The sequence below is a fragment of the Apodemus sylvaticus genome, chromosome 22, assembly GCF_947179515.1.
Source record: "Apodemus sylvaticus chromosome 22, mApoSyl1.1, whole genome shotgun sequence".
In the NCBI taxonomy this organism is placed as follows: Eukaryota; Metazoa; Chordata; class Mammalia; order Rodentia; family Muridae; genus Apodemus; species Apodemus sylvaticus.
Genome location: NC_067493.1, coordinates 34,251,354 through 34,278,308, shown reverse-complemented (window position 1 = coordinate 34,278,308; position 26,955 = coordinate 34,251,354). Strand labels below are relative to the sequence as shown.

The window sequence follows — 26,955 nt, the reverse complement described above, 5'->3', positions numbered from 1 at the left end:
CTGAAATATGAATTTTTGAGAAATGGTATCAGTAATATTTGATTATCCACAGCTTACCTCCAGATAACACAAGAGAACTCTGGCCAGTCAGATTGCTTAGCTAGTTAGTGTGCTTGCTTCTAAGCCCCAGGACCTGAGTCTGATACCCAGGACCCACTTGGTGGAAGTAGAGCTGACTCTCACAGGCTAGCTTCAGACTTCCACACGGGTGCCTTGGCAGGCATGTGCCCAGGCACAGAAACACACATGTGCACACACAATACATGAGCAAAATGTATAGTTTTTCTTTGTTTGTTTACTATTAGATTTTTATATTTATTTTATATGAGAATGTTTTGTGCCAGGCGGTGGTGGTGCACGCCTGTAATTCCAGCATTCTGGGAGGCAGAGGCAGGTGGATTTCTGAGTTTGAGGCCAGCCTGGTCTACAGAGTGAGTTCCAGGACAGCCAGGGCTGCATGGAGAAACTCTGTCTCGAAAGAACAAATCCAAAAGAAGAAGAAGAAGAAGAAGAAGAAGAAGAAGAAGAAGAAGAATGTTTCACATGCATTATGTGTGTATGCATGTGTTGTGCCCACAGATGTCAGAAGAAGGAAGGCGTTGGGTTTCCTGGAGTTATGGATAGTGCTGAGACTCAAGCTGTGGTCCTCTTCAAGAGCAACCAGTTCTCACAACCCGGCACTTTTTTTCTGCCCCCACAGGGTTTCTCTGTGTAGCCCTGGCTGTCCTGGAACTCACTCTGTAGACCAGGCTGGCCTCGAACTCAGAAATCCACCTGCCTCTGCCTCCCAGAGTGCTGGGATTACAGGCGTGCGCCACCACTGCCCGGCCTGCCCCCCTGTAATAACTTTTTAAAAGAGAACTCCTTAGCCAGGCAGTGATGCCCATGCCTTTATTCCCAGCAATCCAGACACAGAGGCAGGTAGATCTCTGTAAGTTCAAGGCCAGCCTGGTCTACAGAGTGAGTTCCTGGACATCCAGGGCTACACAGAGAAACCCTGTCTGGGAAAACAGGGAAAGAGAGACAGAGACACAGAAAGAAAGAGACAGAGAGAGAGGAGGGTGGGAGGGAGGGAGGAAAAGAGAGAGAGAGAGACAGACACAGACAGAGACACACACACACACACACACAGAGAGAGAGAGAGGAGAGAGAGAGAGAGAGAGAGAGAGAGAGGCAGGGTAGAAGGGATGGAGGGAGGGAGGGAGGGAGGGAGGGAGGGAGGGAGGGAGGGAAGGAGGGAGGGAGAGAGAAAGGAGGCGGATATTACAAAGCAGAAATCTTTGTTGCTAGATGTGATGGCCCACCCCTGCAACACCAGTACTTAGACAGTCAATCCTCAGCTATACTGAGAGAGTTCCAAACCAGCCTGGGCTGGAGATCCTGTTTCTGAAAAGGAGGATTTAGGGCTGAAGAGACAGAGACAGATGGCTTGGTGGTTAAGAGCGCTTGCTGCTCCCCCTGTCTCCACCACCCCCCCAGTAGCTGGCATTATAGTCCTTCACTACCACACCAGCCTAGGAGGCTTTTGAAGGAATATGTGTGTCCCCAGTCCTTGCTCTTCAAGTATAGGCACAGCACAGTAGGTCTACAGTTCCCAAGTCCCAGTAATCCCTCCCCCTCCCGTCCTCAGGCACACAGTAGGCACCTCCCACAGTACAGCTAAGACCCATCCAGCCCTGACATGCCAGGAAAGCCTAGACTGAGAAGTCCCAGCTAGACCTCTACAGACTAAAGAACTCTCCAGCACGCCGTCCCTGCAGCAATGGAACTTTGACATTCTGTATTTTTCTGAGAGATAGCCACTGGCCATATATTGCTGATGACTATTTGAAATATGGTGGATAAATTTGAGGATGAAGATGTTTAATTTGGGGATAGGATGAAGGATTTTTTTTCTCCCCAAGACAGGGTCTCACAATGTAGTTCTGGCTGGCCTGGAGCTCACTCTGTAGGCAAAGCTGGCCTTGAACTCAGAGATCTGCCTGTCTCTTCTTCCCAACTGCTTTGATTAAAGGTGTGCACCATCAAAAAAAAAAAAAAAAAAAAAGGGAAAAAAAAGAGTGCTTGCTGCTGCTCTTACCGAGGGCCCACTGCCAGTTCCCATGCAGCTCCAAGGTATCTGAGTCCCTTCAGGACACCTGAACTCAACATACACCACGCTCACACTATCACACACACACACACACACACACACACACACACACACACACACGAATCAGGAGGGAGGAGCAGGGTTGTGGTGGTTGGAGGGAGGATACCCCGGGAGGGATATGGCTAGGGAGATGTGGCACTGGGGGAAGAGGAAGAGAGCTTAGGGAACAAGGGGCCTCCTCAGCGGAGGACTCAGGGTGGAACGGACTCCCTGGGAGGTGGATGGAGACCAGTGAGTTCATGGAAGCTGCAGACAAGAGAGGCCACAACCCCGAGTGAGTTTCAGATAGGGCCTGGGGCTGGGGCTGGGAGCTGGGGCTGGGGCTGGGGCTGGGGCTGGGGCTGGGGCTGGGGCTGGGGCTGGGGCTGGGGCTGGGGCTGGATCTGAGACTCCTACTCTCTCGGTCCCCAAATCTGAGGCTCCTCCCTCCTCGCACCCAGTCTACAGTTTGGGACCTAGGCATCAAGTCCCCGGGGAGAGGGGGGTTAAAGGTGAGCGGGGCACGAGCGGGGCGGCAGAAGGTGATTGGCAGGCTCCTGAGCCCACGGCGCGCGCCACCGCCGCTCCACAGGCCACCAGCCGGAGGAGCGGCTGCCATCCACGTGCTAAGGAGAGAAGGAGGCACCGGACCAAGGGGCAAAGGACACCTCGGAGCGGGAGGGCGGGGGAACCTGCAGCGCCCTGCCGTCCACACCCCAGTCTAAAAGCCGGGCTTCGTGCGGGCGCAGCGCACGGAGCCCTCTGCCGCCTGCGCGGGGAAGGCGCGGGGTGAGGCCGCAGCGGCCTGAGCATCTGCAGCCCCGCGGAGACCCGAGGTCCCAGGATCCGAGCCCAGCCCGACGCCATCTGCACATCGCGTGGAGCTCAGGTGAGCAGGGAAGATTTCAGTTATCAGAGGGACATAGATGCCTTGCACAGGAAGACTCAGAGATCGGCCAGACCTCAGTTTCCACAGTGTGCAATGAAAAGGGGCGGTCCTAAGTCACGACTGGAATGGGGTGCTCCCACTCTCCGTGCCCCCCCCAGGCCCCCACTTGCTCATTCTCAGAGTCAGAGGGGAAGGAAGCGGGCTCAGACGCCAGAAAGGACTGGGCATCAGGAATGCTAGTCTATCTTGTTTGACCCCTTAGGACCACAGGCTCCTGTCTCCTCCTGGGTCCCCCATGTTGAGCTGAGATCGAGTGGTGATCTGTTGAAGGGGAGCCTGACTGGATACTGGGAGGCAGGAGGGAGGGGACAGATGCCAGGGTGGGGCCTGTGGATTTCCGGTCACCCAGCCTGGCAGCAGGCAGGGGCTACGGACCTAGTTAAAGGCCTACCCACGGGGCATAGCCTGGAAGAGTCAGAGCTTCATGTTGGCCCTTGGCCCCTCTGCCCTCAAGCCTGTGGTTCTTGAGGACACCATGGTGGGAGAGGGGACCATGTGGCCCAGGTCTGGGTGTTCCCGTCTTTAGATTCCTGCCTTTGTGACCTTGGCCCTTTTCTGGGCCTGGTTCTTCCTCTGTGACGCTGGAAACTTCCTCCAGGGCCACCTGTATGGAGACAGGGACAGAATAAAATGGGACACCAAGATGCCTTGGGAGGAAAGGGCAGGCGGCTCCAATCAAGGTCCCTCTGTGTCTTCACAGGGGTTTTTACACATCAGCTGGGGTGGAGATCTGCCACCTTACCCAAGAGCTCGGTTATTCCCAGCCACTGGCCTATCTCTACTCTTGCCCTAATCCCCCCCTCCCTTATCCAAAGGAAGGCTCAAATGGGCCTAAGGCAGAGGAGTGGTACCTGCCTATAATCCCAGTGCTCAAGAGGATGAGGCAGGAGGATGGATGAGTTTGAGACCAGCCAAACTGCAAGGTGAAATACTGTCTCAAAACAAACAAACAAACAAGGGCTGGGGCTATAGTTCCAGGGCAGAGTGCGTGCCTAGCACGCACAAAGCTCTGACTTCCATACCCAGCACTGCGCGCGTACGCCAGGTGTGGTGCTTGTGGGGCCTGGAATTCTAGCATTGTGGGGGTAGAGGCGGGAGGTCAAGATCATCCCCGGCTTCACAGCAAGCCTGAGGCCTGCCTGAGATGCACCGGATGCACGGGACCCTGTCTCAAGGCAGAACAACAAAGGATGACATCCAAAGGCCATGCATGGTGACGTACACCTTTAATTCAAGTACTCTCTGTAAGCGCAAGGCTGGCCTGGATCCACAGCAGGTTCTAAGCCAGCCAGGGTTACGTAGTGAGACCCTATCTCAAAAGAACAGCAGCAGCAACACACACACACACACAATCACACACATACACACCATTGCCGCCACCACCACCACCAAGACAACCAAAAAATGTAAAAACTAAGGACTGTCTTGGGCCAGAGGATGGAAAATTAGTCTACATTTACTGCAAAACAGGCACCATGTGGGGCCTTCCTTGGCCCTATTCCTCCTTAGTGACCGCCCGACACACAGGGATGTTACCTACACTTTGTAGTTGAGGAAGAAGATGCAGTCAAGAGAAGTCAAGGCAGTGGCTGCGGTTTACACAGCCTGGAAGCAGCAGACCCGGGATACGAACCCTGGGTAGCCTGATCACGGTGCTGTTTTCTCTGTTGTCACCTCCTGGCTTCGTTCCGCCCAGCTGTGCCCGGGGCTAGATACACCTAAGGCAAGTAAGAGTCCACTCGGCCTTGGCAGGCTGCGACCCTGTCCCGGGTCAGGTTCTAAGTGTCCAGAAACCACACACCCGGCCCTTCTCTCTCACCTCCGCTCTCCTCATCCGTCTTAAGCCTGAGACTCCAACAAGGTGACTCACGCCTGCCTCCCCTCTTTGAAGCTGGTGATACTGACATTAGTGGAGAGGGTCCCCCACCCACCAAGACTCTGAACAGAACATTCCCCAGAGCTAGTTGTGACACTGATAAATATGGATGCGGCTCCTTGGAGAGCCCAGGACAGATGCTCAAGTTTACAATCCCAGACTCACTGACTACTGGATGGCTCTGGGGGCCGCCTCAACTTCTATCTCACAATCGGCCCTGCTGGGTGTGTGATCCTGGATGAGAGATTTGTCCCAGAGACCCATTTCCTCTCTTGGCCCAGTGGCCTGATGTTTTCACATAACTGTTGGGAAGCACTGATCCCAGAGGGGACAGGTCTGACACTCTAGGCAAAGGAAAAGCTGTGGCCTGTCCCCGCTGGCTTTGGAGATCTTTTCCGTCCCTAAGTACCTTTGAGAAATCTGTCAGGCTGTCCATCTTCTAGGTCCTTATTTCCAAGTTCTATCATGTCTTTATTATTATTATTATCATCATCATTATCATTATTATTATCATTATTCACATTTTAATTTATTGGAGTGTAATGCGTGTGCATGTATGGGCACATGCATCTGGTGCTCAGAGAATAACTCTCCGGAGTTTCTCTCCACCATACGGGCCCAGGGATTGAACTCGGGTCCTCAGGCTTGGCCGCAGGTGCCTTTACCTGCTGAGGTGCCTCTCTGGCCCTATTTAACATTTCGCAACAACACTATAAAGTAAATGGCACATGGCGTCTTCCGCTTTACCACCAAGCAGGCAGCCCCTGCCTCCCAAGCCACTGAGCTGCTCCTGTGGAGGGTCCCTTCTTGCACAGTGGAGCCCACAACCTTGCAGTGGGAAATGTCTCAGTTGTGCCCGCACCCCGCAGCTCTGTACCGGGGAGCCCTGAACCTTATAGACACATATCTCCTCGACGGCTGGGTCTGACTCTGCTCTTCCCCAAGTAGATGGTGACTGGGGACAGGACAACTTTGACTGTCACCCTATGCCCCAAGGTTCTCCATTTTCATCTCAGCAACGTGCACAGAACTTACCCAGGCACAGAGAGGGAGGCTGGAGAAAAAGTCTTCCGGTAGTGTCCAAAGGCAGAGGCTGCACTGCAGAATCTACCCGCTGAGTGGCCTCAACCCTTCTACCTGGAAATGGCCAGATAACCATAGTTTCTGCCCTGAGCCTTCTGGATCTTAGTTCCTCTCTTCCTCTTTGCCTCCGTTTCTCCATTTTCTGTCTTCATTTCCCTCTGTCTCCTGCCTCTTTACTTCTTCTGTCTGTCTATCTGTCTGTCTGTCTGTCTGTCTCTGCCTCTCTAATTTTATCTTTATCTCTGTCTCTCTGTCTCTGTCTCTCCCTCTCTCTCTCTCTGTTTTTGTGTCTATCTGTCTTTACTCTCTTTTTCCTTCTCTATCACTTTCCTTCTCTGTCTGTCTCTGTCTTTCTCTTTCTTCCTCTCTCTCTTTGAGACAGGGTGTCTCTGTGTAACCCTGGCTGTCCTGGAACTCATTCTGTAGACCAGGCTGGCCTCAGACTCAGAATCTCCCAAGAGTGCTGAGATTAAAGTTGTTTGTCCCCCACTGACCCACTAGCAGGTCCTTTTTTTTAAAAATTGTTTTATTGTTTTATTTTCTTTTTATTCGCCTCTCTCCTCTTTGCGTCTCTGCCTTTGCATCTGTCTCTTCCTCCTCCCCTCTGTCTCTCTTGGTCTTTCTGTTCCTTCCCAATTTCTTTTTTTCATTCATCTCTCTCGCCTCTCTGTCTTTTTCTTTCTGGCTTCCCTCCAACGATGCAAGGCCCAGGGCCGGGAGGCTTTGCTTGTTCCCTGGGGAGCAGCTGCTGTGAGGGACTGAGGCTGGCTTCCATCCCTTGCCTGCTTTTGAGTCTTCTGCTGGTCCAACCTGCCAACAGGGGCTGAGCCCTGATCCTTCCATTTCCTCCCCCCCCCCCCGCCCCGCCCCTCCCTCCAGAGCCCGGCCAGGCTTCCCAGCAAGGGAAGGCAGGGTCACTGTTGTTTTCACTGTTTACATTGTAAGCAGCCGTTCTTAACAAGTGGGTTGAGACCCCTTTAGTTATTAAATGGCCCTTTCACAGGGGTCACCTAGGACCATAGGGAAACATAGATATTTACATTACTATTCATAACAGTAGCCAAATTACAGTTATGGAGTAGCAACGAAAATAATTTTAGGGCTGTGGTTGGGGGGGTCTCCACAACATGAGGAACTGTATTAAAGGATCGAAGCATTCGGAAGGTCGCAAACCAGTGGTTTACAGGGTTTCTCTGTGTAGTTCTGGCTGGCTTCGAACTCATAGCTCAAAGTGCTGGCATTAAAGGCATTTGCAACCATGCTCAGCAAATTGTTGTTTGAAGATTTATTCTTGCTGGGTACCTTAAATCCCGGTACTCGGGAAGCAGAGGCACACAGATCTATTTATGTGTTAGGTGTGTATATGAATGTGCAGGTGCCCTCGGAGGTCAGAAGAGGGTGTTTGAGCCAGGTGTGAAGAACTGAGAGAACTCAGGTCCTCTGTACAAGGTCCTAACCACTGAGCCATCTCTCCAGCCTTCATTGGTGTGTGGTTTTATCTTTTGTCTTTTTTTTTTTTCTTCTTCTTCTTCTTGGTCCTGGTGACTAAACTCTAGCACTGAGTGAGCTACAGGGTTACTTAGTTACTTATCTATTTGTGTTGGGATTTTTTTTTTTGTTGTGGTTGTTGTTCTTTCTGTGTTTTGTTTTGTTTTGAGGCCCTGGCCTCAAACTCACTGTGTAGCTGAAGCTAGTCTTGAACTCCCAACCCTCTTGCCACAGGTATACGATAACATGTTCAGTTTCCCATTTTCTAAGAAATGTCCAGACAGGATCTTAAGTTGTCCAGGTTAGTGCGTGGAAACTCACTATGTAGCCTAGGCTGGCCTGGAATGGATGGTCTCCCTATCTTGGTTTTCTCAGTGCTGGGATTGCAACCGTATGTCAGCACGCCAGGCTTGGTCTGAACTTGGATGGTTTAGATGACTGAGGTTGTGGTCCGGTGGTTTAATTAGACTGATTGACAGGTCTGCAGGCAGCTGCCATGTTTGACGCTGTTGTAAGGAGGAGCATGCTTTTGTTTTTTAAGGTTGCTGGTGACCCTAGAGAGTTTAAACATGTGTGCTAGGTAGCAGAAACTCAGGCAAAGAGTTACCTTTTCTTTTCTTTCTTCTTCTTCTCTCTTTCCCTCCCTCCCTATCATTTGAAACAAGGCTTCACTGTGTAGCTCTGGCTGTCCTGGAACTCTCTCTGTAGACCAGGCTGGCCTCAAACACACAGAGATCTGCCTGCTTCTGCCTCCCAAGTATTGAAACCAAAGGCGTGTGCCATTATGCCTGGCTAAAATGGTTAAATTTTGAACAACTCTCCCACTGACTTCTAGAGAGGGAAAAAGAACTGGAGGTTGAGTTCAATCCCTATATCTGACAGTTTTTCGTTACTGTAACAAAATAGCAGGACCTCTAACATTATAGAGAAAAAAGGTATGGGCTAAAAATGTGGGTCAGTTGGTTGAGTGCTTGCCTAATGTGCACAAAGCTAAGAGTCCCATTCCCAGCACCGTCTAAAGCCATGATTGTGGTGCATACTTACAGTCCTGGTCCTCAAGAGACAGAAGGAAGAAGACCCTCATGGGTTTGAGACTAGCCTGGGCTATATACTGAGTTCCATGTTCAGACTACCTGGGACAAAAATAACATTCTGGGGTCTTATTTTGTCTGTCTGTCTGTCTGTCTGTCTTTCTGTCTGTCTTCCTTCCTTCCTTCCTTCCTTCCTTCCTTCCTTCCTTCCTTCCTTCCTTCCTTCCTTCTTTCTTTCTTTCTTTCTTTCTTTCTTTCTTTCTTTCTTTCTTTCTTTCTTTCTTTCTTTCTTTCTTTCTTTCTTTCTTTCTTTCTTTCTTTCTTTCTTTCTCTGCATGCCTTCCTTCTTCCTTCGCCCGTATGTAGGATATATGTGTGTGTCTGTGTGCACACATGCACACACAGACATACACACAGTTGAACACAACGGGGAGGGGGTGCACACTTGGAGGTCAGAGTACAACTTTGATGGAGTTCTTCTCTTCTGCCTTTACGTGGGTTCTGGGAACCGAACTCGAATTTCCAAGTTTGCAAGGCAACCCTCGCCAGCTGACCAACCTTGCTGCCAATGAAAAGGGAAAATTTTCCACCCTCTTCATATTATTTGGTGTGTCACTATGGTGATTAAAAACTGTAATTCAGGGAAATAAATCAATCATATTCAAGCCCAGCCGTCATCAAAGACTTAGTCGACCACAGCTGTATAATACAGCCTCTGTCAAAACCACTGTTCGAGCCAGGCAGAGGTGGTGCAAAGCCTTTAATCCCAGCATCTGGGAGGCAGAGGCAGTGGATCTTTGAGTTCGAGGCCAGCCTGGTCTACAGAGTGAGCTCCAGGACAGCCAGGGCTACAAAGAGAAATTCTATCTTGAAAAGCTACAAACAACCAGCACCTACAACAGAAACAAAAACCACCAACTAACTATCCAGGAGGTCCTCAGTGCATGAAATACTTGTGTAGTATACATGAAGCCCTTCCTTCCATCACCAACACTGCACAAACTGGGTATGGTGGTGCCAGTTCTATGATCCCAGCACTGGGGAAGAGGAGAGAAAAAGATCCAGAGTTCCAGCCTGAGCTATATGATGTTCTGTCTAAGAAAGAAAGAAAGAAAGAAAGAAAGAAAGAAAGAAAGAAAGAAAGAAAGAAAGAAAGAAAGAAAGAATAAAAGAGCAACATCCAGATAGGCCCCAGCACTCAGGAGGCAGAGGAGGTGGACCTCTGAGTTTAAGACCAGCCTGGGCTATATAGTGACCTGTACATACATACACCTGTCTTTCTTTTAAAAAAAAAATCTGTCTATCTATCATCCATCCATCCACCCATTTATCCATCCATCTATCTATCTATCTATCTATCTATCTATCTATCTATCTATCTATCTAGTGTGCGTGTGTGTGTGTGTGTGTGTGTGTGTGTGATGTTGGGCATAGGCATTCTACATGGTAAATCCTCTTATTTCTGAGCTATCCCCCAAAGGATGACAGAACAGAAGGGAGGCCTCCTCTTCCTCCCTTGCCTCCTTAGCCTTCTCACCAGCTCAGAGAGCAGGCATGGACAGAAGGCAGTTTATGTGGACAGCCGTAGTATAAAATGTGTGACCTGGAACTCACTCTGTAGACCAGGCTGGCCTTGAACTCAGAAATCTGCTTGCCTCTGCCTCCCAAGTGCTGGGATTAAAGACGTGTGCCACCAACGCCCAGCCAGGATGGCCAGGATCGCACCTGCCTTTGCCTCTCTTGTGCTGGAATTTCTCCTTTAAACCCGGCTTCTCATAGTTTGATAGGAATGATTCGATATTTATTATGAAAATTAACCCAATCTTTCTTTCTTTGACATATTTACACTTATTAAAGTCAGTTCTCCCATCCATCATGTGGGTCCTGGGAATTGAACTCAGGTTGGCTGCGTTTGCAGCAAGCATCTCTAACCTGCTGAGCCACCCCACTGACCTACATTTACCAGTGACATTCAGACTCAGTGTGCAGAGGCTCAATGCTCACGCCTAGACAAGGAAATGGCTTCCCTCCTGATATGACTTAGTCACACAGTTAAGTCTCTCTGTCTCTGTCTCTCTCTACAGACTTTCATCCTTAGTCCCAGATGCCTTGGGACTCGCTATGTACCTTAGAATGCCCCCAACTCTCAGCAATCCTCCTGCTTCGGCCTCCCAAGGGCTGAGATTAGAAGCAAGAGCTGTTATGCCTGTAGTCTTCCTAGCTATGTGTTTTTCAACAGGTAGTGGTGGTGCACACCTTTAATCCCAGGACTCAGGAGGCAGAGGCAGGTGGATCTCTGAGTTTGAGGCCAGCCTGGTCTACAGAGGGAGTTCCAGGACAGCCAGGGCTACACAGAGAAACCCTGTCTTGAAAACACATACATACACACACGGGGGGTGGGGGGGGTGGGGGGTGGGAGGGAGGGACGGAGGGAAGGAAGGAGGGAGGGAGAGAGAGAGAGAGGAAGGGAGGGAAGGAGAGAGAGAGAATGTCTTTAAAAACTAAACAAATAGAAAAAGAAGCCTAAAGCAAACCTTTTCAACACTCCTATGATCTTCAACAACGCTTCCATTCCTGTCTGCAAAATGGGTATAAAGTCAGGAGGTTGCAAAGGCAACAACCATCAGTTAGGTAATGAACAGTCCATCCATGAACATCAGCTCTTTATAACCAGTCCTCACAGCACCTCACAGCACCCCTCTGAATAACTTCACCCTTAGGAGCCTCGATTTTCCCTTCTGTAAAATGGATGTGGAAATGTTAGCTCACCCTACATATTCACAATTGAGAAGATGACCAGAAAACAGAATCATGTATACAAGTCCCTCCCTCTTTCTTTCTTTCTTTCTTTCTTTTCTTTCTTTCTTTTCTTTCTTCTTTCTTTCTTTCTTTCTTTCTTTCTTTCTTTCTCTTTCTTTCTCTTCCTTCCGTCCTTTCTTTTTCTATGCATTATATCTGCATGCATGCCTGTGCACTGTGTGCCTTAGTATCCCCAGAGGCCAGAAGAGGGTGTCAGATCCCCTAGAACTGAAGTTACAGAAAGCTGTAAGCTGCCATTTGAGTGCTAAGAATTGAACCTAGGTTCTCTAGAAGAGCAGCTGTCACTCCCAACCTCTGAGCCATCTGTCCAGTCCCTATTTTTTTATTGAGATATAATTTATGTATTATACAATTCATCCTTCTGGCGGTGGTGGCACACGCCTTAATCCCAGCACTTGGGAGGCAGAGGTAGGTGGATTTCTGAGTTTGAGGCCAGCCTGGTCTACAGAGTGAGTTCCAGGACAGCCAAGGCTACACAGAGAAACCCTGTCTGGAAAAAAACTGAAAGAAAGAAAGAAAGAAAGAAAGAAAGAAAGAAAGAAAGAAAAGAAAGAAAGAAAGAAAGAAAGAAAGAAAGAAAGAAAGAAAGAAAGAAAGAAAGAAAGGAAGGAAGGAAGGAAGGAAGGAAGGAAGGAAGGAAGGAAGGAAGGAAGGAAGGAAGGAAGGAAAAAAATCATCCATTTTCTTTTTGATAAAACTTTAAATTATATGTATTTGTGTGTGTGTGTGTGTGTGTGTGTGTGTGTGTGTGTGTATGCATACCAAGGCACACGTAGCATTCAGAGGACAACTTTTAGGAATTTGTTCTCTCCTTCCACTGTGTGTGTGTTCTGGGTATCAAACTCAGATCTTACCCACTGAGCCATCTTGCTAGCCCATTCCCCTTTTTAATTTTTAAATACTTAACCCATTTTTCAATGGTTCTTGGTGTATTCAGAGTTGAGCAACCCTTTCTGCTATCAAAATTCAACCAGTTTCATCACTGCAAAGGAAATGCACATCTGTGAAGTCTGCCACCTGTGGCAGAGACTTACTGCGATCTTCAGCATTCAAGAGGTGGGAGGCTGGGGGGATCAGAAGTTCAAAGTCACCCACGGTTACATTGTGCACCCTGGTCTACAAGAGATCCTATCTAAAGTAAAATAAAAATCCAAACAAACAACAAAACTCCTGCCTCCCAGAAAAGAAACAAAGATCAGAAAATCCCCACTATTTCCTGTCAGCTTCTGAGTCCCCACTCCTGCCCCCTGGAAATGATCATTTCCGCTTGTTTGTTTATTTTTCAAGACATGGTTTCTCTGTGTGGCCCTGGCTGTCCTGGCACTCAGAGATCTGCCTGCCTCTGCCTCCTGAGTGCTGGGATTGAAGGCATGTGCCACCACAGCCCTGTTAGGTTTGTTTTTAATCTTATGAGTGTTTTGCCTGCATGTATGTATATGTGACGTGTGTGTGCCTGGGGAAGGGGCATTAGAGTCCTCAGAACTAGAGTGGCAGGTGGCAGTAAGCCACCATGTGGGCGCTAGATATTGAAAATGCAGCGATAACTGCTGAGCTGTCCCTCCAGCCCCAGTTAGTACCCTTTCAAATTACATTTTCATTTATTTATTTTGGGTAAGTGTGTGGGCACGGGAGTGGCTTGGCACGTGGGGAGGTCAGAGGACAACTATAGACGTCACCTAGCTCCTTCCTCCCTGTGGGGCTCAGGGCTCGAACTCTGATCTTTAGGCTTGACAGCAAGAGCTTTTGCCTACTGAGCCATCTTGTTGTCTGTTGTTAATTTAGTTTCAAATTCTATGGCTGGGCAGTGGTGGCACACATCTTTAATCCCAGACTTGGGAGGCAGAGGCAGGTAGAGTTTTGAGTTCAAAGCCAGCCTGATCTACATAGTGAGTTCCAGGACATCTAGGGCTATACAGAGAAACCCTATATCAAAAATTAATTAATTAATTAATTAAAAAATTTTTAAAAATTCTATGGCTTGTGTACAACAATGTGCTAGATAATTATTGTACAACAATGTGCTAGATAATTATTTTTCCTGAATTTTTTGTTGTTGTTGATCGAGACAGGGTCTGATCCTGTAGTCCAGGCTGGCCTAGGACTTCTGATCCTCTTGTTTCAGTGCCCTGGACTGCAGACATGCATCTCCATCTCTGGTACTTTTTAGAGTTGCTGCTTGACAGTGGTCAGTCAGCATGTTTAGGCACACTCCAAACGTGGATTCTTAGCACTGAGACGGCTGCAATAAAATGTATTTCATTCTCTCCCTCCATGATTGTAGACTGATAGGTAGAAAGATGACAGATAGGTCGATGTATTTATAGACAGATGGTTGGATGACAGAACCGTGGGATAAGATAAGAATTGGGGGGATGAGGCCAGGGGTGGTGTGCGCCTTTAATCCCAACACTCAGGAGGCAGAGGCGGGCAGAGCTCTGTGAGTTCGAGACCAAGATGGTCTGTATAGTGAGTTCCAGGTCAGTCACAACCACACAGTAAGACCCAGCCTCAAAAGGAGAGGGGGGGGGCTTTTGTTTTGAGATGAGACTGTGGACATGTCCAGAATGGGATTCTTTTGATTTTGTTCACTGAGGTAGGAAGACCCTCCACTGTGGGCGGCTCCATTCCCTAGCCGGGATCCTAGGCTGTGTAGAAGGAGGAAGGTTGCTGAGAGGCAGCAGCTTCCACGTTTCCTGCTTCCTGATGGAGTGTGTGACCAGATGCTTCACGCTGCTGCCGCTGTGACCTCTCCTCCATGACCCAAGGTGCCTTTGAACTGTGCGCCAGAGTAAACACTTTCTCCCTTCATTTACTTTTGCTGGAGTATTTTATTACAGCAACGGGAAAAGTAACTTAGATACAGTTGATGGGATGCATAGGCGGTGGAGAGATTGATCAGTTGAGGAACAGATGAATAATAGGTGGATGGATATATGGGGTAGGCAGATGGATCAGACCGGTAGATGGAGGCATCTGCAGATAGTTAGATGGGCCAATAGATAGAAGGATTGGTAGATAATGGGATGATGAGTAGATACTCGGATGAACAGATGAATAGCTGAAACGGCAACAGATCAGATAGATGGACACTATATGGGCGACAGACAGATGGGTGGACGGTGGGTGAATACTTGGATAAACAGATGATAAATGGACTGGTGGGTGGATAGATAGATGATGGGTACCCATGAGAGATAAATACATGATGGGCAGAGAAGGGATGGATGGATGGGTGGATGGGTGGATGGGTGGGTGGGTGGGTGGATGGATGGGTGGATGGATGGGTGGTGGATGGATGGATGGGTGGATGGGTGGTGGATGGATGGATGGGTGGATGGGTGGTGGATGGATGGATGGATGGATGGGTGGATGGGTGGTGGATGGATGGATGGATGGGTGGATGGATGGATGGGTGGCTGCATGGGTGGATGGATGGGTGGCTGCATGGGTGGATGGATGGATGGATGGATGGGTGGATGGATGAGTGGTGGATGGATGGATGGGTGGATGGGTGGTGGATGGATGGGTGGATGGATGGATGGGTGGATGGGTGGTGGATGGATGGATGGATGGGTGGATGGATGGATGGGTGGATGGGTGGCTACATGGGTGGATGGATGAATGGATGGGTGGATGGGTGGCTGCATGGGTGGATGGATGGATGGATGGGTGGGTGGGTAGATGATGGATGGGTGGATGGGTGGGTAGATGATGGATGGGTGGTGGGTGGATAGATGGATGGGTGGGTGGATAGATGGATGGAAGGATGAATGGGTGAATGGATGGATGGGTAGGTGGATGGATGGATAGATGGATGGGTGGATGGATGGGTGGATGAATGGATGGATGGATGGGTGGGTGGGTGGATAAATGGATGGATGGATGGATAAATGGGTGGATGGATGCATAGATGGATGGATGGATGGATGGATGGGTGGGTGGATGGGTAGATGGGTGGGTGGGTGGGTGGATAGATGGATGGAAAGATGGGTGGATGGATGCGTGGATGGGTGGGTAGATAGATAGGTGTATGAATGGATGGGTGGATGGGTGGGTGGATAGATAGGTGAACAGTAGGTGAATGGCTGGACCCGCATAGCTAGCAGATAAATTTGATATAAACTCATCTATTCAGCAAATATACATTGGCTTGGTTGTATTTGTTTGGTTGTTTGGTTGGTTGGTTTGGTTTAGAAACAGGTTCTTACTATGTAGTCCTGGCTGTCCTGCTGGAGCTCACTGTGTAGATCAGGCTGGCCTTGAACTTGCAGAGATCCTCCTGCCTCTGCCTTCCCCAGTGCTGGGATTGAGGGTGCGAATCACCACATCTGGCCACTGGCCACATTGAGAGGAAGTTGGACTGTAGAGCAGCACAGATTCATCGTTCTGCCTAGGAGTGTGCCATCTAGTGGGCGATAGAGGCCTTGCACCCTCTGTGAGTTTCAGACTGAAGAAAATCCGACCGTGATCAGAACTCCAGAACTAGAAGGGGATAGCATTTCAGTGAGGAACCTCGAGAGGCACCCAGAAAGGGGTGTCAGGAAGGATCCCAGGGGAAAAGTTGGTCTCCATGCCCAGTAGAGATCTCATCGTGCAATCTCTGTGGATCCTGAACCCTATTTATTTATTTAAGAGGCCATGAACTCTGGGCATCGGGTACTAGAGGGCAAGCCAGAAAGGGAATGGGAGGTAAACCAGGCTGCTGACACCATGCCACCTGGAAGGGGCATCATGTCATGTCCCGCATTGCCACCGAGGACAGAATCAAAAGATTGGGGCATTCTTGCATCTGTAAGCTCTCGTTTGTTTTATTTTGAGGTTTTTATTTTGACTTTGTTTTACACTTTTTTTTATTCATTCCTTTGTGTGAGAAAGAGAAAGAGAGGGAGCAAGAGAGAAAGAGAGAGAGAGAGAGAGAGAGAGAGAGAGAGAGAACATGTGCCAACAGTGTGCGTGGGTGAAGGTCGGGCAACAACTTGTGAGAGTAGGCTCTTTTCCTCCACCATGTGGGTTCCAAGGACTGGTCATCAGGCTTGGCAGTAGGCACCTTTACCCACTGAGCCATCTCACAGGCCATTATTTTATTTTGGAGAGATGAGGTGGAGGGGCGTGTCTCACTATGTAGCCCAGGCTAGCCTCAAACTTGCTATGTAGTCAAACATGACTTTGGACTCTGATCCTCTGTCCCTATCTTTCCACTGCTGAGATTACAGACATACCATGCCACACCTGGTATATGCAGTGCTGGGGATGGAACCCACGACTTTCCAATGGCTGGGCACATTCTCTACCAACTAAACTACGGACCAAGCCTGAGGCTGGAAACTACTTCCTTTTGGTGGTGGTGGTGGGGTGGGATGTTAGTGGTGGTGATTTTTTTTTTTTTGGTTGGTTTGGTTTAGTTTGTGTGTGTGTGTGTGTGTGTTCCTTTGTTTGTTTTACAAGACAGGGTTTCTCTTTGCATAGCCTCGGCTGTCTTGGAACTCACACTGTAGACCAGGCTGGCCTCGAACTCAGAGATCTGCCTGCCCCTGCCTCTGGAGCACTGAGATTAAAGGCATGCACCACCACCGCCACCCAGAGATATGGAACTTTCCATGGAGACTAGAATTTAAATTTTATGGTCTTTTTGTCTCTGCTTCCATAGTGCTGGGAGTTTTATAGACAAGCTTATCTTTCTAGATATTGCTGAGGTCATCAGAGGGTTTCTCAGGGCTTGGGAAACAGAATGGAGATGCATTCAAGTTGCCTGCTTGAAGAGCAACATTGCGGGGTGTGATGATGTAAAGTTGCCCACGCTCCTTCCACCCGACTCAGACATAGCTAACCTTTCCACTGGGGACAAGACACTTGGGGGGCACTGCTGGGGAAGCCAGGGGGCCCTCAAAGCAATTTTTCAACCCACATCCAAATCAGACTTTTAGATAGCTGGCTATATTGTCATTCTGGTGTTGTGTGTCTTAGACAAAAGTTTGTTTGTTTGTTTGTACACTGCTGGGGATTGAACCCGGGACTTTGCTGAGGTTAAATAAACATTCTACCACTGAGCCATCCTTAGCTGGGGCCTCAGAAAGGACTTCTACCTGTTCAGTTGGGTGTCTGGTGTGACTGCCCAGCCTAGTGTCTGGCTTTTCAAACGCAGGAAGCTGCAAGGTGCAGGGGCTGGGGTGGGGGTGGGGGGACGTGGATTTATTTCCAGACTCAGGAGTCAGATGCAGACAGATCTCTGAGTTGGGAGCCAGCCTGGTCTACAGAGTGAGTTCAAGGACAGCCTGGAGCACACAGAGAAACCCTATCTAGGAAAACAACGAAAGAAAGAAAGAAAGAAAGAAAGAAAGAAAGAAAGAAAGAAAGAAAGAGGAAGGAAGGAAGGAAGGAAGGAAGAAAGAAAGGAAAGAAAGAAAGAAAGAAAGAAAGAAAGAAAGAAAGAAAGAAAGAAAGAAAGAAAGGAAGGAAGGAAGGAAGGAAGAAAGGAAGAAAGGAAGGAAGGAAGATAGGAAGAAAGAAAGAAAAGCAGGAACAGAAAGAAGTTGGGTTAAGGTTAGGAGAGGGGACAGGGGAGGTGATCTAGAGAGGGTGACCTCTCAGTGTCCCGTTCTGAACTTTGCTGAACAGGAATGGGACAATCATAAGAGCACCTGGGTGCAAGCTAGCATTGGGGGTCAACTGCACAGGACCCTGGGAAAGTGAAGAGGGCAGGTGAGCGATTTACTGAACTCACTATGAAGCAGAGAGTGACCCTGAATTTTTGATTATCTATCTGTCTGTCTGTCTGTCTGTCTATATCTGTCTAAACACTGTCTGTCTAGTGTTTATGTGTTTAGGAATACATATGGAGCTCAGAGGTCAAGTTTTAAAAATCAAGTATTTTCTTCCAATATGTGAATCCTGGGGCTCAAACTCGTGTCCTCGAGCCTGGCGGCAAACACTTTTTACTAGCTAGCCATCTTGTCTGATCATTTTTGTCTCCACCTCCTGAGGGTTGCACTTACAGAATCGCCCCCAAGCTAAGTTTCTGTGGTACGGAGGATCGACCCCAAGGCTTCGTGCATGCTAAGCAAACACTGCACCAACTGAGTGGCAGCCTCAGCCCCAGCCAGACTTTCTGAAACCTGAAAAGGAGAGACTAAAAAGTGCTCGCAACAGATAGAAAGGGGAAGCACAGCCAAAGCTCCAGGACCAGTGGTTTCACACCACGCTCACTGATTATGCTAATTTAAACAGCACCTTGCAATTAAGACCACGCCCACCACAAGGGCCTATCAGGAGGGCAGGGGTGTGGCCATGGTAATGAGGCTCAGCTGGCGAGGTTCGGTTCTCAAACTGCTCTCCAGAGTGCCCGGGAGTTGGCGACGAAAGTGGCCATGGCGCGCGCGCTGGCGGATCTATCCGTGAACTTGCAGGTCCCCCGGGTCGTCCCCAGCCCGGATTCGGACTCGGATACGGACTTGGAGGATCCGAGTCCCCGGCGCAGCGCGGGTGGCCTGCATCGATCACAGGTCATCCACAGCGGACACTTCATGGTGTCCTCGCCGCACAGCGACTCGCTGACCCGGCGACGCGACCAGGAGGGGCCCGTGGGGCTCGCCGACTTCGGGCCGCGCAGCATCGATCCGACACTCACCCGCCTCTTCGAGTGCTTGAGCCTGGCTTACAGGTGAGGGCGGACCGGGGAGCCTGAGTCCCAGCTTTTCCGTGGTGGGACCGCGCACTGGGTCCCAAACTGCTATGGGGACTCTGGATACAACTTAGTAGGCATTATCTCCCTCGCCGGGTCCTGAGCCGGCCCACGGACCCTCATGAATCATTTATGTCCCATCATTGCATGTGTCGCCACTGTCCTGTCCCTCCACCTCTGCAGAGCCTCGTACAGTTGGCCTCTGCTTTTGCCCTTAGATGCCGGATGGTTTTCACACTCCTCAGACTATAAACCACCCCGTTCACTCCCCCACTCCATCCGTGTGTTGCCTGGACTGTTTCGTTCATCCCCAGCAGTCCCTGCAAAGTCCCACTGGTTTCCCTGCACACTGCAGTTGTCCCGTGGTCGCCCTCATAGCCAGTGACAACTTACATGGAAACAATATCTTGCTCGCTTCCCGATTGTCCGGACACCACTTATTTGGTTTGATTTAGTTTGGTGAGCCAGAGTCTCGCTCTAACGTTCAGGCTGGCATGGAGCTAGGTAGCCCAGGCTGGTCTCCTATCTCAGCCTTCTCAGCCTCCCAAATACCGGGATTACAGGCATGAGCCACCATGCCTGATTTAGAACGCTATGTCAGGGTTGGCGGGAAGACGGCGCCCAGCAGCTGCCCAGAGCCAGCAGGGGGTGCTGCAGTCCACCCTGGGTCGGGCAGGGAAAGCCTGGTCTCCCCAACCCGGTATCTCTTAAGAGTCTGAATCGCAGCCAGGAACCCCGCAGCTACAGGCTGAGAACTCGGGGGCCGCACCCAGCTCCAGCTCCAGCCCCACCTACGTGTCCCAGGGGAGGGCGCGAACTGGGGTCTTGGCCCAGTGCCCTGGAGCAAAGTTCCCGGGAGCTGAGGAAGGAGGATAAATTATCAACCGAAAACAGTAGGAGAGGAAAGGGGGATCGGCAGGCCTTGATCTTTCCTCTCTGTAAATACCACGCTTCTTCAGCGAGCCTCCTCCTCCCTTTCGTAGAACCGCTGGCTGTAGACCCGCACCTGCAGCCCCACAGGGGACCTGGAGCTGGGGTGGGAATTGCGGAAGAGCGTGGTCCACCTCGTGGCGGCAGAGCCACGCGACCCCATTGGCTGGAGGCAGAGTAACCTTGGCCCACAAGTTCTGGCCTCAAGCCCAGGTCATGTTGCAACCTGATAGTTGAGGGCGCTGAGACCGATGTGGAAAGTTCAAATTCCCTGTCCCGCTCCCCCTCCCCCGCCCTTGGACATCATGAGACCGCCTGGGAAGGGGCCATCTAAGGTCTCAGAACAGCCGAAGCCGCTCCCACTGGGGCAGTGCTTCAGTTATCAAAGACTTCCGATGACTGGGGTTACACAGAGGAGAGGGGGATAGCCCTCACTCTCTCTCAGTGAGTCTCGCACTGGAGTCTAAGCTAGCCTGGAATTCTGCTCTGGCCTCCCAAGTGCTGGAATTACAGGCAGGAGCCACAAGAAGGCTAGGGTTCCCATGTCCCCCCAAAGGGGCTCCCACTTCCTGACCACTCCCACTCAGGTTTCAGGGGAAGAGCACGTGGAGGGACAGAGGGCAGTCCCTACGCGGCTGCTCCCTTCTGAGACTAGGATCTCCAGCTAGGAGCTAACTCAAGCTAGCTCTGTGTGCCCCACCCGCCAAAGAGCCAGACTATTAAACTCTCTCTCTCTCTCTCTCTCTCTCTCTCTCTCTCTCTCTCTCTCTCTCTCTCTCTCTCTCTCTCGTTTTTTTTTTTGGGGGGGGGGTTGGCTTTTTTCGAGACAGGGTTTCTCTGTATAGCCCTGGCTGTCCTGGAACTCACCCTGCAGACCAGGCTGGCCTCGAACTCAGAAATCCTCCTGCCCCTGTTCCAAGAATGCTGGGATTACAGGCATGCGCCACCACCGCCCGGCTATTAAATTCTCTTGAGTGGGTTTCTGAAGATACCCAAGGATGAGTATAGCCTAGTACACAGGAGTGTTTGGTTTTGCACCCCTTGGTGAAGGAAAAAACCTACTACGTGGGCTGGGAGAGGTTGTGCCAGTGAGAGTGCTTAGTGCCTGGACTGGTGACCTGAGTTCGAATCCCAGAACCCACATCAAAGTAGCTGCAGAGAATTGAGTCCACAGAGTGGTCTGAACTCTGACCTCCACGTGCTGCGCACGAGCATCCCTCCCAGTGATATAGGAAAATAAAAACAAAAGCAAACACCCCACTCCCAGGCTCACAAACCCTGTGGGGTTGAACCTGCCTGAAATCCCAGAACTCAGGCTGAGGACGGAGGGTCAGGAGGGTCAAGGTTATCCTCCATTGCGGCAAAATTTAAGGTTTGAAGCCAGCCTGAGATGATATGGGATCCTGCCTCAAATAAATAAACGAACGAATCCAAGCTCAGACTAGAAGACGACGTCCCTAGGACCTCTGTGAATAGGGCTTCCCGGAAGCAAAGGGGATTTCAGAGGGAGCAGCTAGAAAGGTGGGGGTGGGGGGGCCAGGCAGGGGGTCTGGTGGTGGGCGGAACTGGTCAGTTAGGCAGGGAGAAGGACAGCTTGCAGACAGCCTGCAGACGCCTGGGCGCCTCACCCCTGCCAAGGAGCTCTCCTGGCACACCGTGTTCCCTGGCTCTGTGGGTGGAAGCCCCAGGGCGGACAGCTGTAAACCGTCCAAGAAGAAAGACACTTGTCTAGGGAGTGGTGGCACAGGCCGGTCGTGCCAGCAGTCTGTAGGCTGAGGCAGGAGGATGAGGATCCAGACCAGCCTGGGCTACAGAGCTAGCCCCTCCCACCCCCACATTAAAACAAACAAGCTGGCAAAGGCTGCCTGTAGCCCGCCCGCTACCCAGCTTAGCTTACTGGGTTGGTGAGTTTCAGGCCAATGAGAGACTCTGTCTCAAAAACCAAGGCAGATGCCGTCTGAAGAACCATATTTGAGCTTGTCCTCTGGTCTGGACAAGCGTAAGCCTCTCCCATCCTCCCTCTCTTCCACTGCTGAAGTTTTCTGGTTTACCCCATTGCACACAGCGTTTGAACCTTGGTCTTAGACTTTTTGCACCAAAGCAGACTCTTGCCGTCACATGCATTCAACCGGATCTTTTCCTCTTGACGTGATGTTGTCCCTGGCTCGCTTCCCCTCTCCTAGGCTACCAACCCTCTGAGGGGGCTGGAGGAGGCAGAAGGCTGGGGTAGGACCCCGGGGGAACAGAACCTAAGGGTTGCTGGGATACCGACAGGGGTCACAGCTTAGGAGTGACGCCCATTCACCCTATACCACAAAACAGAGCTGTCCCAGGAAGGATTACTGTCCCCACCCAATCGTGTTTCCTTCTTGGACAGATGGTATTTATCTAGCTATGAGGTAGGGGGCCAGCCATCAGGGTTAGGGTGGCCTATTTGGGTAATGAAGCCTGTTGTCTCCTGAGGTGGCAGCCCCTGCCCAACCCCACGTCCCACACCCTGGCAGCCACCATTAGCTCAAAGCAAATACTGGAGCTTGGAGACCAGAAAGGAGAGGAGAGCCAATGAGCCATGCACTCGAGGTAGTCCAGGAAGAGGAGGGGTCTGATGCTCACCTACGCACCCCTCACGCTACCAGGAGAGCAGACCTTCCTGTGTGTGTGTGTGTGTGTGTGTGTGTGTGTCTATATACAGTGCTGAGGATGGAATCTGGTCTTGTCCAATTCCTGGGAAAGCTGCCACTGAGCCACGCCCCCAGCCCCTCCCTGGGGGATTCTAGGCAGGGGCTCTACCGCTGAGCCACGCCCCCAGCCCCTCTCTGCAGGACTCTAGGCAGGGGCTTTATCACTGAGCCACGCCCCCAGCCCCCTCACTGGGGGATTCTAGGTAGGGGCTCTAAGGCTAAGCCACACCCACAGCCCCTCCCTGGGGGATTCCAGGTAGGGGCTCTACCACTGAGCCATGCCCCCAGCCCCTCATTGGGGGATTCTAGGCAGTACCACTGAGCCACGCCCCCAGCCCCTCATTGGGGGATTCTAGGCAGTACCGCTGAGCCACGCCCCCAGCCCCTCATTGGAGGATTCTAGGCAGTACCACTGAGCCACGCCCCCAGCCCCTCATTGGGGATTCTAGGCAGTACCACTGAGCCACGCCCCCAACCCCCTCCCTGGGGGACTCTACAAAGTGCTCTGTTGGCAGAGGCACACTCCCAACCCCAGCCTGGCTTTCTGAACGGCTAAACCTTTGAAGGTCTCTGCTGGTGCGAGGAGAGGAAAGATAGGTCAGAGTGATTTGGAGGCAAGATTGGTTTATAGACCATGAGGAAGGAAGATCAGAAGGACTACAGAGGAGACAGGAAGGTGTCCAAGACCTTGATCATCTTCATCTTGGCCTCTTGGGCCAACTTCCAAGGAGTGATAACTTGGTCTGTTTTCAGAGCAACTTAGAGAGTTGAAGCCATTGCTTCTGCATAACCCCTGACTTGGTGGACCCCTGGGTTAAGGTGAAGGGTAAGATTCTATTTATAGCCAGGAGGCAATGGCACAGGTCTTTAATCTCAGCACTCAGGAAGCAGAGGCAGACAGATCTCTGAGTTCAAGGCCAGCCTGGTCTACAGAGTTGAGTTCAAGGCCAGCCTGGTCTACATAATGAGTGCCAAAACAGCCAGAGATATACAGCAAGATGCTCTAAGTCTTACCGTGTCCCTTTTGGAAGTATCTCTTTCGCTCTGTGCCCTCAGGGAGATAGATCACTTCATCCTACCTTTAAGAAATGAATGTTTGGAGCTAGAGACGTGGTTTGGGTTGATTAAGAGCACTCACTGCTCTTGCAGAGGACCCAGGTTTGGTTCCCAACCCACATGGTGGGTCGCAGTGATCAGTAACTTCGGTTCCAGGGGATCCAATGCTTTTGTTGCTTGTGGTCACCAGGCATTCATGTGGCTCAGACAGGCACTCATGAACATAAAATAAAAATAAACAAAACCTTTTATTTAAAAACAAAAACAAAAAAAAGGTGTAAGAGCCAGCTTGGTCTCCAGAGTGAGTTCCAGGACAGGGCAAAAGAAACCCTGACTCAAACAAGCAAACAAACAAATAAAATTTAAAAGGTGTAAGTGTTGGGTGTGAGAAACTGGGCGTGGTAGTAGTGGTAGTGCACACCTCTAATCTCAGCATTCTGGAGGCAGAGGCAGGAGGATGGGGGAGGCTCAAGGCCAGCCTTGGCTACATATTGAGCCCAAGATTGCACACTGAAGACTCATTCTTAAGACGACATAAAAACGCTCTGTTGGGATAGAGAGATGGCTCAGTGGTTAAGAACACTGGCTGTTCCTCCAGAGGTCCTGAGTTCAATTCCCAGCAACCACAAGGTGGCTCACGACCATCTGTGATGGGACCTGATGCCCTCTTCTGGCACATAGGTGTACATGCAGACAGAGCACTCATATACATAAAATAAACATTTTAAAAAATTAAAGAAAATTCTCTCTCAAAGACAAAAGAAAAAAGATGTGAGGGCCCTGCGTGGTGATAAACACCTTCTGTAACTGAAGAATAGAAAATGATCAGGCAGAAGGATTTCTCGGATATTTCAAAGTCTTTTTATTAGCGTATGTTAATTATACAAGATTGTGTTTCATTATAGCATTTTTATGCATGTAGATTACACTCTTGTCTTCTCCCACACAAGCTCATCTCTTTCTCTTCATAATTCTCTGTTACATTCATGTCTTACTTAGGGTGAGGGCAGTCTTTGTATAGACCTGGCTGTCCTGGAACTCATGCTGTAGACCAGGCCGGTCTCAAATTCAAGAGATCTGCCTGCTTCTGCCTCCTGAGTGCTGGGATTAAAGGCATGTACCACCACCACTTTAAAATGTCTTACATTTTAAAACAACATTTATTTATTGTGAGTGTGTGTGTGATGTGTGTTGTGTGCATGTGTGTGTGTGCATGTGTTGAGTGCATGTGCAGGGTTGCAGTCCATGCCCTGGTGTGGTGGCCAGAGAACAATTGGTGGGCTCTATAGCCTTCAACCATGTGGGTCCTGGCGATCAAACTCAGGTCATTAGGCTTGGCAGCAAGCACCCTTACCTGCTAAGCCCTCTAGCTGGCCCTCGTGCTTGCTTTTGTAGTTGTTATCCAGTGAGTGTAGAGTTGCTGTGGGTTCATGGCTGAGAGGTTGTTCAGGAGCTTTATCAGTGTCTACAGCACTGAGGAACCCATCTCACCCTCCCCCTGCACCCACTCCCTGCTCAGAGGATGGAGTAGGGTCTCTAGAGTCTCTCTGACCACGAGATGATATGATTTCTAAGTCCAGGCCATCCTGGGCTACCTATAGAAACTCTCGGGCTTGGCAGATGGCTCAGCGGAAGGAAGGACACTGGCTGAGAGTTCCCAGCACCCACATGGCGGCTCATAACTGTCCGGAACTCCAGTTCCAGGGGATCGGACACACAGATACACAGACAGGCAAAGATAGCAGTGCACACAAAAATAAATACATCTTAAAAAAATGAGAGAAATTCTTTCCTCTTCTATACACACACACACACACACACACACATACAACATACTGGATGTAAACTCTCTTACCTTTAAGGCCAATAGACAGTGTTAATCTGAACAGTTGATAACAAGTACCTGCCTTTGGATGGGAGGAGACAGCCCATGAACATAGGGTGTGGTGCAGATGACTATTTATAAGGTTTGGCTTCAGGGTGGGGATTTCAGGCATGTTAGATAATTAGACAGGATTTGAGGACTCCAGAGAAATTGCGGCCCTCATGGCAGGCTATGGCCGAAATCCTCCTGCCTCCTCTTTTCCTGCCCCATCCTGATAGTCTTTCCTCTCCTGTTCTAACAGCGGCAAGCTGGTGTCTCCCAAGTGGAAGAACTTCAAAGGCCTCAAGTTGCTATGCCGGGACAAAATCCGGCTGAACAACGCCATCTGGAGAGCCTGGTACATTCAGTGTGAGTGGGTGCCGTGGGTCCCTTGGGTTCGGGAGGGCTCTTTCTAGCCAGAGGGTGGCACCCGTGGAACCCAGAGCCGGCGTCTGCAGAGCGCACAGTGCCAGCCTCGTGGGGGATGGGGAGAGCAAGCTATTCAAGGACCCTCGAACAGCTTCTGGCCTCAGAGGGTCTTGAGGAGTCTGTGCCAAAGGTCACCATCCACTGCGAGGCAAGAGATGCTACGGAGGGTACCTTGAAAGCTCTTGAAGGCCGTGCCATGGGTGCCGGGTCAAGAATCCTTCAGCAGTTTTTCCATTGAGTCATCTGCTTGGAATGCTCTGGGAAAAAAGAAGTCAGTTCGGGCCAGAAATGTGGCTCAGGGGTAGAACACCTGCCCAGAGTCCCCAAGTATGGGGCTGGGCGTTACTCAGTAGGAGAGCACCTGTCTGGAGTCCCAGAGTCGGGGCCGGGGGAGATCATCCAGTGGAAAAGTGTCTGCCTAGAATCCCCCAAGGAGTGGCAGATGCTGGGCGTGGATCAACAGTAATACCACACTTACCTAGCATATCCAAGTCTCTCGGACCCAACCCCAGTACCATCGAAAGGGTGTGGGAGCATTTACACACCATGCTCATCCAATTGCAACATTTAGTAAGTGAGGAAAATTCTGCATGGATCGCCATCAGACTTTCTTTTTTGTTGTTGTTGTTGGGTATTTTATTTTAAGACTTATTTATTATTATATGTAAGTACACTGTAGCTGCCTTCAGACACACCAGAAGAGGGCATCGGATCCCATTACAGATGGTTGTGAGCCACCATGTGGCTGCTGGGATTTGAACTCAGGACCTTCACAAGAGCAGTCAGTGCTCTTAACCGCTGAGCCATCTCTCCAGTCCACCATCAGACTTTCTCTGTATAACCCTGGATATACAGAGCTCTCCTCCATAGCCCAAGCTGGCCTCGGACTCAGAGAACCGCCTCTCTCTGCCTCCCAAGCGCTGGAATTAAAAGCCTGCA

General features: G+C 50.3%; 1 protein-coding gene across 9 annotated transcripts in view; it reads left to right on the top strand.

Moving 5' to 3' along the window:
• Positions 1–2,316: 2,316 nt before the first annotated feature.
• Mlxipl (MLX interacting protein like) overlaps positions 2,317–26,955 on the top strand; it is a 50,061-nt gene continuing 25,422 nt past the window's right edge. For 2 of the 9 annotated variants that reach the window (XM_052168436.1, XM_052168435.1), the window contains exons 1-2: positions 18,162–19,035; positions 25,850–25,956. In XM_052168436.1, the coding sequence (XP_052024396.1) occupies positions 18,743–19,035; positions 25,850–25,956 (400 nt within the window). In that variant the 5' untranslated portion in view covers positions 18,162–18,742. Of the gene's footprint in view, positions 2,427–2,723; positions 3,021–18,158; positions 19,036–25,849; positions 25,957–26,955 lie in introns of those variants that run through there. The other 7 variants (XM_052168440.1, XM_052168439.1, XM_052168441.1 and 4 more) reach the window with 6 other exon arrangements.